Genomic DNA, 12,858 nt, shown 5'->3' with positions numbered 1-12,858 from the left:
CAGAAAGCTTGTCTGAACAAAATGCTGCCCGCCTGGGAAGCGCCGCCCAGCCCCCTCGCAAGCCCTCGCAAAACCCAGTGTGCCGGCGACTTAAACACCTGCCCATAATATTTTTAAAAGCTTAAATTAGATTTGCCTATAACGTTTAAATAGAGGATGCCTTACTTAGGGGTTTAAACTGCTTAGCCAGTTGTTGACTTGCAGAGCTCTTTTATCTACAAGAGGCTTTTTGTTAGCCAATTTAGCTTTAAAGCGTCTTCGGAAAGCGGCACCCGCGAATTTTAGGCGAGCTCTCCCAAAGCCGGATATTCTGCCGCCAAAACGGAGCAGGAAAGCGCCAGGGCCGAGCGCTGTGGCGAAGCGACTCTTCATCTGCTGGCAGCGAGCCCGGCTGTCCAAGAGCTACATGGCCGCCTTCTGATGGAGAAAGCGTTCCAACCAGCCCGTTCCCGCTGACAATGTCCGTGTACGGACCCCTGCAACATCGGGTGGGATCTGGATCCATCCTGTGCTCAGCAGCGAGACAAAGAGCTCGGTGCTGCTCACAGGGGCTGTCTGAGGAAAGTGCTGGCCTGGGGTGCAGTGAGCTCGTCGTCAGGCTCCTCATCAAGCAAAATTCCCCCTAGCCTGTCAAATTTGGCCCCTGGTACCGTGTGCGGCACTCTGTGATCACCAGGCTATCGTAGCAGCTTCGAGCACAGTCAACCAGAAATGGAGTTTACCAAAACCAGATGAAAAGCTTTGCCATGGTGAAAATATGGCTGTGAACATGACTTGGGGGACAAAACGTTTGTGCAGGTCTGTCACCAGACTTTGCGCTCAGGATGTGAAATACTTGTTTTGAGCCATAATCTTGTAGAGTTTTGAGAAGTTCATGTTACAGCATTATCTAAAAAGAATAGGCTTTTCGACTTGGTCATTACTTGAATTATTTTGTGGAGTATGAAAACTTTTTAAATGAGCTGTTCACCTCCGAACTGCTAACTGGCTTGATTTCCCGCACTTGCCTATTTTTATCGCATTCGGATGGTGCCTGTTACTGGGAGCTGTGAGGGCGGAGATTTAATTTGTGTCATTAATGTTCTAAATAAAGACGGCCGGCGGCTCCGCAGGCAGGTGATGCACCGGCTCGCTGCCCTGCTGCCGGTGGGGACCGGGTTTGAGCAGCAGTGCCTGTGGCCGGGTCCTGTGGAAAGGGACCCGGCATGGCTGGGAACATGTCCACACCTCACACACATCATGGTAGAGCTGCCTGTAGAGCTCCTATGCAGAGGTGGTGGTGCTGGTTTTGGCCCGTGAAGGGGTTGCTGGTTATGCCCTCCTCGTCCATGGGGTGATTTTCATCTTTGGGGGCTTTGCCCACCCTTAACACCAAGGGTGGCACCCGGCAGCCTCATGGAGACATTTGTGGGGGCTGATGCTTGGCTGCTTTAGGCTGGTTTTGGAATAAGGTTAGTGGGGGAGGGTTCCCTGCACAAGGGGCCTCTGTTAGAGCAACAACTGCCTCCCCGGGGCCCAGGCGGGTGGGAGCCTCCCCACTGTGCAGCTGCTTCTGCTTATTTTGAACAAGAAGAGCAGAAATGTCAGTCCTTCGTGCTGCATGTGAGGTGTCTGGGATCACTGTGCGGTCCCTTGTTTAGGGCAATGCTCCTCGGCTGGGGCAGAAGTTCGGGAAGGCGGAGGGAGCCTGTGTGGCGCTGGGTGGCAGGAGCAGGGCTGCCCTGAGGGCCTGGCCCTTCCCGCCAAGTGGCCACACTGATGCTTTGTCACCCCATAAAGTCTCACAGGTTTTCTAGCATCTGCACTGTTTTCTAGCTGAACCCCTTTTTAACTTCGTGCCGTGATTAAAAAGATCTTCTGTTGTATAAAATGCCTTTTCCTCAGCATCAGTCCAGGGAGAACTATAGTTTGCAGTTGCAGTACAGAAGGCCATGACAGATACAGGCTGAATTTTAAAGGGGAACAAAAGGCAACCTATATAAAATTTTTGTGGTGGTCCTCTCCTGATCTTTTCAAGATCCTCAGGAAAGATTCCTGTGCTATGAAGATGTTTCATCTGACCAGGCACCTTCCCACGCATCTCTTTGATACCTGAACCAAAACGTTCAGAGCAGGAGACTGTCATAGGGGATGACAAGAAGAAGGAGACGAACATTTACAGTTCATAAACCTGACCTCTTCTACCAGGCAATTTCCCAGATATATATGACAGGGAGAGAGAGGGAGGGCATGTATGGAAAGTATTTCCACAACTGAGCTCTTCCTAGAGGAAAACAGATGTATTTATTAATGAGCATTTTTCACCCTGAGGTTTCTAACGGCCAGTTAAAGAAGTTCCTTGAACCTCCTTTTCTTTCAGACTCTTCTCATTCCGAAGAACAGGAAAGGGTGTTTTTAGGATTATTCAGCCTTCTTTTCTTTAAAATCGTCTCTAGGTCTTAGTTGATTGGGAGGTAAGATCTTTTCTGTCAGGGTTGGTAAAGGTGTTTGGCAGATAACATAAAGGCTGTAAACTTTTAGCTGAGGACGTCTATCTCATAGATGTCACACAGTGCCTATGTATGTCTTTATGGCTTTTTGGTAAGTCATGTCTTTTCAGCTCATTGTGGATGGGCAGAAGATATTCAGTGAGCCTCAAGAGGCTACAGCATCTCCTCCTCTGGCCAAACATGATGCATGTTTCTTTACCATGTTGAAAACATGGCTTTAAGGAAAATATCAGGCTGTTGCTGCAGCCACTTTACATGGTTTCTTGTAGAGTTCCTCCTGCCTGTAATTTAAGTCCAATTATTCCACCCTGTTGACTCTTCTTGAGCTAGGCTCCAGCTAGACTTCACCTTAAGGGGAAGCGATCACTTTGCAAAATCACAATTTTGTTAGTCATACCCCTGCCGGGCTAGATAGCGGCTGAAGAAACCCCCTCTTGATCCAAGTCAAAGCACTTCATGGATGGACTGGGGCTCAACTGGAAACAACACTTGGCTGGTATTTTGAATAATACCACCTAGACTTTCAGTGCTTGGTGTTTTTTATAAAGCTGCTTTTCCTGTCAAGTGGCTGCATGGGAATCTGAGCTTTCCTTTAAAAATAGTTTTTTAGCTTTCTTGAAGGGGAAGAAAACTGTGAAACCATGGAAAGGTTTAACTCTTACTTCTTCAGCCACGGCTGAGGGCTGTACAGGGCTGTCTTAATGGGCAATGGATGGCTGGAGTGAGTGACCGTGTATTGGAGACATCTTCAACACAGACCGAGGGACAAGAGGTGGTAATGCATCCTTTAGATCGCCTTATGAAGTCATTGACCTTGCAGAGTCACCAGCTGCTGATAAGGACAACCTGACAACCATTCTTGCACGTGCTTAATGTATGCACATACTTAATGTATGCACATACTTAAAGATACTCAAAGAAGGTACTTTCAGGGGGGGTGGGTAGCTATAACATTCCCCAATTAAATAAAAATATACATTTAGAAATATGAAAGTGTTCATGCCACCTGCCATACCAGTGATTTCAGGAATATGGTGGTCTCTGAATCTCACCAGATTGCAAGGTGCTGCTGTTACAGGCTACCACCCCTTCAGACTCCCCATTGGCAGGTAGTGAAATGCGTTTTCCTTGTTTTCTTTTAATTTTTGTGCACCTGTTTACTAGCCTAGTACTCATTAAAGGGACACTGCAGAGGCATAAAAAGTACCAAGCAAGAAGGTTTTGGAAAACTCTTGTCCAGAGCACATTTAATATTGTGTTATTGCTGCATACCTTTTTCTCTCCCTTCTTGTTGCAGTGGCCTCAGGTTCTCAGCCTGTTTCCTTTTCCCAAACTGTATGATATTTTTCTACTGTAGAACTTTTCTACCTAATGTTAATGAAGAGTAGAGCAGCTCCATTCTGCCAATGTCCCACACCTGCAAGTGAATTTGCAGTCCTGTCACTGTGAGGCAGCTGCTGTTACAGCACGAGGACATAGCAGGACAGACACCACTAAGAAAACTTATTCTCCATATTTGAAGTGGACTGTTTGGATTATGAGAAAGAACACAAGAATAGCGAGATACAGAGATTGAGCATTCCCTGGATTCACCCCGTGAACACAAAGACTCTTGTTCACTGCAAATGGCAAGTACCTTGTGGGCACGGTGCTGCAGAACTGCTATCCTCCCAAAAGACAAGGTCTTTGCCTGAAATTAGCTAACTAGCTGTTCCTTTTGCATACAGAAATCCCTCATTTGTGTTCAGAAATGTTGCTTGCTCGTGTAGCTGTTTGCTCACACAAAATTTACCTCTTGAAGCTTGTCCTGAAGAGACCTGCTGAAGAGTTACTATACAAACCTCACATTGCCTCTACAGTGGTGCATTGCGGGAAACCTGGTCCCCAGTCCAGACCAAAACAAAAAGGGAGCTGGAGAAAACAAAGCTCTACTCTGAAGCACGTTGATATTTCATATTCTAGTACCCATTTACCAAACCATGGAAGAGAGGGGAGCTGTGAGACAAAGGCTGTAAAATAAGGCTTGGGGGGAAGACAATAAAAAAGTAAAATGAAGGCATAGTTTGACGAATTGTGTTCAGTCTTCCAGTCAACAAAATGCCCTTTGACATGGGCATGCAGCTTCAAAACTTCTCCATCTTTCCTCTGCTACATCAAACTGAAAGAGTTTGAGTCCCCAGCTGATATGATATCTTTCTGCAGTCTCCATGTATGTAGTTGTCAACTTTAAAATAAGTTGGTGGGTTACAACTTATTTTCTTAACCTTCCCATTTGCAGCTTGCTGCTAAATCCGTTTTCTCATTTTCTGCACACAGTCTGCTTATCCCCTGTGCTGAATGCAAATAACTCCATAACTTAGGACTTGTTGAACAAGTATATTTAAGTTATTACAACTCACAGAGAAGTAACATAATATGCAGTGAAAATAAACAGGCCACCACATAAAACTGTGTTATCTTCCATGTCAGCAATATTTCGGAAGGAAATTATTTGGAAAGAAAATGTTAGTTTGTATTAGGTAGCATAATGTGTGACTGAAGAAGAGTCGAATAGCCATTTTAGAGACTTGGAAACACTATACATTTCCAAGAGAAACAGAGCTCTAAATAACAAACCACCGTGTTGATCGACCCCACTGCAGCAGGAACTCAGTCACCGCAGGGTGACGGCTCTTGTGCATCGAGTTAAGGGTGTGATTGATAACCTGCTGAACTGGGACAGTGGTTTCGGTCAGTGGAGCAGGCAGAGTGCTTCTTGGCAGGAGGGACAGATTTTGCCATCCTTCTCATAGAATTAAAACTTGGAGAAAAGCTGTTGTGAAACTGTAAAATCTGGGGAATTGGCTCTTGTGCTCGGGTGACACATCGCATTCTCGAGAGCAGCTGCTCCTTACAGCAGGCTCCCAGTGCTTTGGGGGAGCAAATGCCACCCAGCACAGTTGGAAGCAAAACCAGAGGAGCCCAGACCTTGTGTCAACACCCAGCACAGGGGTTTCTCCAACAAGACATCATGAGAATCACGACTGGCTAAGGAGGTGCTTCTCTGCCTGCAAACACCTGCAGGGCTTCAGTGGAGAAACCCTGAACCCACAGCCTCTGTGGTGTGGCACATGCAATGTCTGTTGAGCAGAGGGAAGAGAAATACTGATGAAAAATGAGAAATACTGATAAATAGTTCACGAAGGAAAAGCAGAATAGATGTAAGAAAACATAGCTTCATATGCATGGAACTCATATGTTTAAATGTGGTATTTTGATGGTGTTTGTGGATATGATGTTCTTGTCCTTCATAATGAATTTTTTCTTTGTTTCAGGTAGGAATGAATTGATAGCCAGATACATCAAACTTAGAACAGGGAAGACACGGACCAGGAAGCAGGTAAAATAACGCAGTGGGGAAGTATGCATGTCAGTGAATGACAAAACATGGCATTTTTGGCTGCAGTGGCTGTCTGTGCTTCAGCTCTGATGAGATGATGTATTGACTTCACTGTTCAGATTAAATACACACTGTTTAGAAAATATTCTAAAACTCCTCTTTTTTATGTTGTGCATCATTTCAGTGTCGGTTTAAGGATGCATTTTTTTATTAAGCTATGTGTACATGAAGCTATTATTCCCTGTAGTTGGGGAAAAAAAAATCAAAAGTTGAATCAGAAGCATAAAGTACTGTGCCTTATTCCTCTATGAGGATAATTACAGAATATAATGATTATTTTGAGATGGTGAATAATGGAACTTCTAAAAGTCCAGCCAATCAACCTATATAATAGAGGTTATGATCCTTGGATATAAGAGGTAAATAAATAAAAACTATCCATCAGGGCTGATCCTAATCGCACTCTCAGCTCACGGGCAGTACTTGCTACAGTATGAAAAAATAATAAAATTCTCTTAAGAGCCTTCTGGCTCCTGGTCTGTGACCACAGTAAGATTTCGTTCGTCAAAGAGTCACAATAAACCTCTAACCAGTCTTGAGTCTTTTTCAGATGATTATCATATAACTTTTAACTTACATGACTAAATCCTTTAATTTATAATATCCACAGTGATCAGCAGCCTCACAGAAGGCACACAGTCTGTGTAGTTTATGTGGTGGTTACTAAACCCTTGCGCTGTTTCAAAATGCTTCGCAAATCACAGAGTCCCCTCACTTTCTCTAACATCCAGCGCGAGGTTCCCCCTCTCCCCATCCCGGTGCGTGGCGAAGGGGAAGGCAGAGGCTCGTACGCTTGCATGCTACACGTGTTGTGTGGTGCAGGGAAAGGTGATGCTGAGCCAGCACACACAAAGGTGGCCTGCTGCCAGCGCTCAGATTTAAAGCACTTTGGCCTGGGTGATGTTTTGCTCTGAGTGGTGTCCTTTGTCAGGAAGAAAACATATGTACGAGGGATGAAAAAAGACATGAGAAAATAACTGCAGCACATGCAGAACGAACAAAAGATTGGCAAAGAAATCTTAAAAAAAAAAAAAATACAAGGTCCTAAGTTTTTCCCTTCTATGCCCATGCAGGCTCCAGTAATTGGGGGTTATGCTGGGATCTTAAAGTCACATCTGAGTCAAAATGCAGACCTTGGGGCTAGATCCTAGGTCAGTGTCCGCTGGTAGAGCCGCGGTGAAACCAAGAGAGCTGTTGCGGCTCACGCGTGGCAATGTTCTGCCTCTGCTTTACATCCCTCTATAGCCGTTCATGAATCACTTTAGACTGAGTGTCTGGAAAAGTTCGATGGTCGTTACTTTTGAGTTTCCACTGAGCAATTAAACGTTATGATTGTGCTTCTTGTATAACCTTTAACACCACTAATATCCCACTGAAAGCAAAACAAATGAACACGTGTGAAAACTTGGTCTACGTGTTTGACTACAAAATTGCTTAGTAAGCAATAGTCTAACTCTGAATTACTGCAAACTGGTTCCTGAGCTGCTTCCTGGTGAAGTCTCTGAAGGTGGCCTCCAGGGGCTGTGCTCATTTACGCATTACTGTTTGCTTCTCTACTAAAAATACAGACTTTTTGGTACTATTGTCATGGAATAGTCTTATAGAGGAAGGAAATGAACTTTTGTTTCTCCTTTTCTTTTGCTTTGTTCCTTCCCAGACAGGAATTGTAACTGTTTTAGGAAAAATCTACAACACTTGATATGGTATGCCCTGGGTCAAATACGAATAAGAGACTTCTCTTTAGCAGTTTTTAGCATTACTGCAAGTTTTAAACCTTCACACAGAGGGCTGTAGGGTGCTGAGCGCTACCAAGCGATGCTGGGCAGCATCGTTAAACCCTCACCATCAATAGCATGGATTTCAGTACGTGCCTGAGTAAACAGGAATGTGAATCTGGACTCAGACCCTTCACTGCACAGGCAACAACTTCTGACCAATAACTGGTCTAGTGCAGAACTGGGTTTACACAAATTTCCTACCAAAATGTAATGATGATGGGCCAAACCTGGACATCACTCAAGCTGATGTAAAGTTACTGGTCTCCACTTACTCTAGTGTTTTGTGAGCAGAATTCATGCTGAGATTACTGAGGAAGCCAGCACAGGTTCATGGACCTGTGTTGTGCCAGGGTTTTATCATTTGTTCCAGAATTTAGAGCATTTCAGTGGAGTCAAAGCACAGCCTGAGGCTCCTCATTGGAGCTGCAGAACACAATAAATAATGGATAAAACTCCTCAGTGCCAAGTTATGTCTCGAGCCTAGTGGCAAATGGTCAGAGTGGGCATCTGCATCCCTGGCAGATGGGGCAGAAATCCTGTCGGCTCCCGGTGCGAGAGCGCAGGGACTGCCCACGGATGGGATCCGTACCAAAGCACATGGGCTGCGTCCAACTGCGAACTGTGTCTTCTGTCTTGTAGCTGAATGCACAACCTGGTGGGTTACACTTTTTTTTTTTTCCTTTTTTCTTTTTCTTTTTTTTTTTCTTTCCTTAATCAAGTCGCTGCAGTGATGACCTGTACTGTTAAGCCTCGGTTCTAAGAGCTTGGTATCTGGCTGGGAATGTGGTATCTTTAACAGCAGAGCTTACTGAAGATGCAAATAACTTCCTCCCCTCAGAAAAGTTTTTGGTTTTTCTTTTTAAGAAAAAAAAAATAGACATTTAAAATTTGATTTGCCTTTTGTTTTTCTTTTGTTTGTTGTGTTTTTTTTTTTTTTTCCCTATAAACCTGAACAATGTAGGTGTCTAGTCACATACAGGTCTTAGCAAGAAAGAAAGTTCGAGAAATTCAAGCCGCCATTAAGGTACGTTTGGCTTGCCCAGTTGTAGGGGGCTTTTCATCTCCATGGTTACAGGCTTTTCCTTTGTTTCCTCCCTTCCCCTACCCTGCAGGTGTCTAGTCACATTCAGGTTCTTGCCAGAAGGAAATCTCGTGATTTTCATTCCAAGCTGAAGGTATGCGCTTTTCTGCTTTTGGGCTTGTGGTTGCTATGCCTGTCCCTTCCTCCTCCCCGCGGTGATGGGCGAGCGCCTGGTGCTGCCGTGCCTGTAACCTCCTTTTCCTGCATGTGGTAGCTGTCTGCGTCTCTTTGTGTTTAATCTCCGGTTTCTGCACTAGCATCCTCATTAAAAACATTGTTTTAACACTGTCCAAACGCAAAGTGAACTACTCTTTGTAACAGCTCAGCACCTAAACCTGATTTTTAACCTGTTAGTCTATATTTTTTTTTAAACAATTAATTGCTAGGAGTGTATTTAAATACACTGGTTTTTTATGCAGTTGTGTAGACGCATTTTCTTTTTTTTGTTTTTTCTTTTACCAGAAGGGTAATTGGGGTAATTGTTTTCCATTCCCAAATGTTTTTTTGTCTGTGCTTTTGAAATGCTATCAAGAATACTTAAAACAGATTGTTTATTCCAAGTGCCAGAGAGCACAGCTTATCAAGATCGCTCTAAGGTGTTTCTAGAGTACAATCTAGTATCACCTCAAGTTACGTACTATTTACAAAATTCCCTGAAATTTTATTTTTTAAAGTAAAATATTGACATTTAATCTTTGGAGAGCCTCAGTCAGAGTCCTGTTCAGGGAATATTAAGTATGTTTGCTTAATCTGACGTGACAAATTGTACATGTCCCCATTTTCCCTGGCTTCCATAAAATACATTCTAAGGCTAAAAAGAAACTCTTGGAAACGTTTAATAGGGGTTTCTTGGATGGCTTGTTTTTTCAAGTTTTCCAGCAGAGATCTTGGGACCCTTTTGTTTTGTTTTCACATTACTTAAAACTGGAAAAGGGGGGTTTTCCAGTTTTTGCTGTTGATTTTTTTGTTCTTTTTAATAAAAAGCAAAGGAACTTGCAAATCTTTTCCTTCCCTCCTTTTTTTTTTTTCCTCATCTTTCTTTTGTATTCCCCCCTCCCCGCCCCAAGATGAGAACAAATCACGTTTTTGTTCTAGCTGAAAAGCAAAACGTTTCAGAAAGTAATTTCGCAATACTAAGCGGTGAGCGCTGCGGATGCTTACCACGGTTCTGGAACTGCAGCGTATAAATAACAGCCTGGCTTTGTAACAGGCCCCCTTGACAGAGCACTGGGTTTTTGGTCCGCAGTGGGCAGCATGCTGGCAAGCTTGTCTGGCTGTTGGTGGCTGGCTTTTTAGCTGCACTGGCTGAGCAGTTGGGGTTCGTGAAGAACAACTAAGACAACTTAAACATACTGCTTTTTAACCCAGGGTGCAATAATACAGAGATATGTAGCATTTTAAGCTTAAATTGTCGATCCTTGATGCCTAAAATTAAGTAGGTATATAGGTGGCCTTACTCTCAGAGGTGCTGAGCGCCAGCAGCTCTCAGGGAGTTTTATAGGACTGGTGAGCGCTCAGGGCTACAAAGATCAGGAAGCCCACTTAGATACCAAAATACAGGCCTAGGAGCCTAACAAAAACATTGGATTTACTCTTCTAAAATTTTTCCTTTTCTGAGTGCCCCAAATAGCTTAAAATATGAAAACACTTATAAAGCAAAAAATATTTTAAAGTACTACACCTGCTATCTGATTTTTATCAAAACCTTCCAAGGAAGAAAGAAGCTGGATAAATCCTTATAATATCTGAGACCTCTAGCCTAGACGCCATTTGCAGTAAACAGAGATCCAGAGGGATTTTTCATGTTAAGGAGCCACCTGAAGAAAGCAAGATCTGTTAGGGCAGCAAAATATTTCATAAGGGCTTCAAACATTGCTGTCCTCTCCCACTTGTCAGTTGGTTCCCGCTTCCCCAGAGCTGAGTTAGAAAGCAGGGGAGCCGCTGTTTTGTTGAAAGGAATGGATTGCTTCGGGAAGAGTCTCCCACCTCCACACCCCGATGCTCTGCAGAGACATTTGCTTCGGCTCTCTGTGATGACATGCTGAGGACAGGGTGCGCTTCCCACGTGGAAATGATGAAACTTCGATGCAAGAAGGTGCCTGAGGGATCTGACTTTATGAGAAAGCGAACCTTCGCTTTTCTGCCGGGGAGCTGCGGTTACTTCCTAAAAGTGGGAGAAGCTGCTGGGTTTGGACCTGAGAAGGAACCTTTCTGCTCCAGACATCTTGTTAGCATTACTGCCCATTTTTTTATTCCTCCATTGAACCATCTGTATGGTCCAGCATGCTTTGAAAACTGCCTGAGAAGGGTATCGCTGATGAGAAAGTAAGACAAAGTGAATACATTTTGGCATTGATGAGTGCCTGTTGTTTCAGTGGTAGCCATTTGGGCAGTAGCCTGGACTGCCCCATCAGCCTCCCCAGGAAGATGATGGGCTCTCCTCCTGGAGCGGGTGCTGCCCACCTTTACTGATGAAGCAGTGACCAAGAAGAAGATAGCCCAGGGAAGCACTGCTTCTGACCTGGGCCAATCTCACCCCTTTACAATGAGCTGGCACTTGCAATTACTCTGCAAAACCTGTGATTGGTGGCATCCAGGGAAGCAGTTACTACCTAAAAAAACCCCACATGCATCTTATGTCAGGTTTCCTATCTACAGCATGAGGGGCAAGCGCTCTTTGGATTAATACAGAGATCCACCATGCCAGTCCGTAGGTACGAGTTCAGTCAGCTCCGAGCTGAGGCCATCTTCTGTGTTTCTTCCTCTTGCCACCAGACTCCCCTCTGCCCATCTTCCCCCTCAACTCTGCCCTGGTGAGGCCGCATCTGGAGTACCACGTCCAGTTCTGGGCTCCCCAGTTTAAGAAGGATAAGGAAGTGCTGGAGGGAGTCCAGCGGTAGGCTATGAAGATGACGAGAGGCCTAGAGCACCTTTCTTATGAAGAGAGACTGAGAGAGCTGGGTCTGTTCAGCCTGGAAAAGAGAAGATTGGGAAGGGATCTCATCAATGTTTATAAGTATCTCAAGGTTGGATGTCAAGAGGATGGACCAGACTCCTTTCAGTGATGCCAGTGACAGGTTGAGGGGCAATGGGCACTGACTGAAGCTCAGGAGGTTCCATGTGAGTGTGAGGAGAAACTTCTTTACTTCGAGGGTGCCAGAGCCCTGGAACAGGCTGCCCAGAGAGGCTGTGGAGTCTCCTTCTCTGGAGACATTCAAACCCACCTGGACACATTCTGTGTGATCTGCTCTGGTGAACCTGCTTTGGCAGGTGGGTTGGACTGGATGATCCCCAGAGGTCCCTTCCAACCCCAACCATTCTGATTCTTATTGTTCTTTCGGGATGTGGCCAATCTATCCCGTTAACCTCAGTTCCTGTTCTCTTATTTTGACAATATATCAAATAACTTTTATTCCCCAAGTACCTGCTGAATTTATTTTTTACCAAGAGATCTTTTGTCTTGCCTTGGTCTGAATCCTGCTTGTGGTAAGAAGAGGTCTTGGGAAAATCTTCCCGTGTTAAACTTCTGCAAAAATCCAAATGAATGGAAGGCTGTCAGAGCTATCTGCACCTATGGCATTGGATAAAGTATAGTGAAGCTTACTTAATAGACTGAAATCTCACCACTGTGCCATAAAGTCTGCTTGACCCAGCAAAGTCCCTTTTCTTTGATGATGAACACCTACAGTCACTCTGGATGGATGGATCCTTAGTCTGCAAGAAAGAGAAGTTTTGCCTGTAAATGCCATCGCTGCATTTCAAGACAGACCACCAGCAAAGAATGTGCCCTTTCCAGGGATGTTGTACATTTTAATTCTTTTTACAGCAGGAAAATACTCCAATTTGGCAGATTTTAATCTTAATTTTCTGAGGTTATTACAATCTTCCTGAAGTTAGAGAAACTTCGTTTCATGAAAACGGAAAGGGAGGCTGAGCTAAAGCTTGTCCCTGGAGACAGATATGAAAGGTGGCTCCTCCTCATGACATTTCCTCTGGTTCAGAGACTGGAGGAGAAAAAGCAGGATTTTTACACTCCAGTGTTGTATTTCCCTGTCAAATACACCAGCCCAT

The 12,858-nt window shown here is 44.5% G+C and overlaps 1 protein-coding gene across 8 annotated transcripts in view; it reads left to right on the top strand.

Moving 5' to 3' along the window:
• The window catches only part of TEAD1 (TEA domain transcription factor 1), a 160,935-nt gene that overhangs the window by 109,071 nt on the left and 39,006 nt on the right, over positions 1–12,858 (top strand). For 3 of the 8 annotated variants that reach the window (XM_065839597.2, XM_065839599.2, XM_065839598.2), the window contains exons 4-6: positions 5,804–5,868; positions 8,668–8,730; positions 8,819–8,881. In XM_065839597.2, the coding sequence (XP_065695669.1) occupies positions 5,804–5,868; positions 8,668–8,730; positions 8,819–8,881 (191 nt within the window). The remainder of the gene's footprint in view (positions 1–5,803; positions 5,869–8,667; positions 8,731–8,818; positions 8,882–12,858) is intronic. The other 5 variants (XM_065839600.2, XM_065839603.2, XM_065839602.2 and 2 more) reach the window with 3 other exon arrangements.

This window comes from Patagioenas fasciata, chromosome 5 (genome assembly GCF_037038585.1).
Source record: "Patagioenas fasciata isolate bPatFas1 chromosome 5, bPatFas1.hap1, whole genome shotgun sequence".
In the NCBI taxonomy this organism is placed as follows: Eukaryota; Metazoa; Chordata; class Aves; order Columbiformes; family Columbidae; genus Patagioenas; species Patagioenas fasciata.
This window is presented reverse-complemented; position numbering and strand designations above follow the sequence as displayed.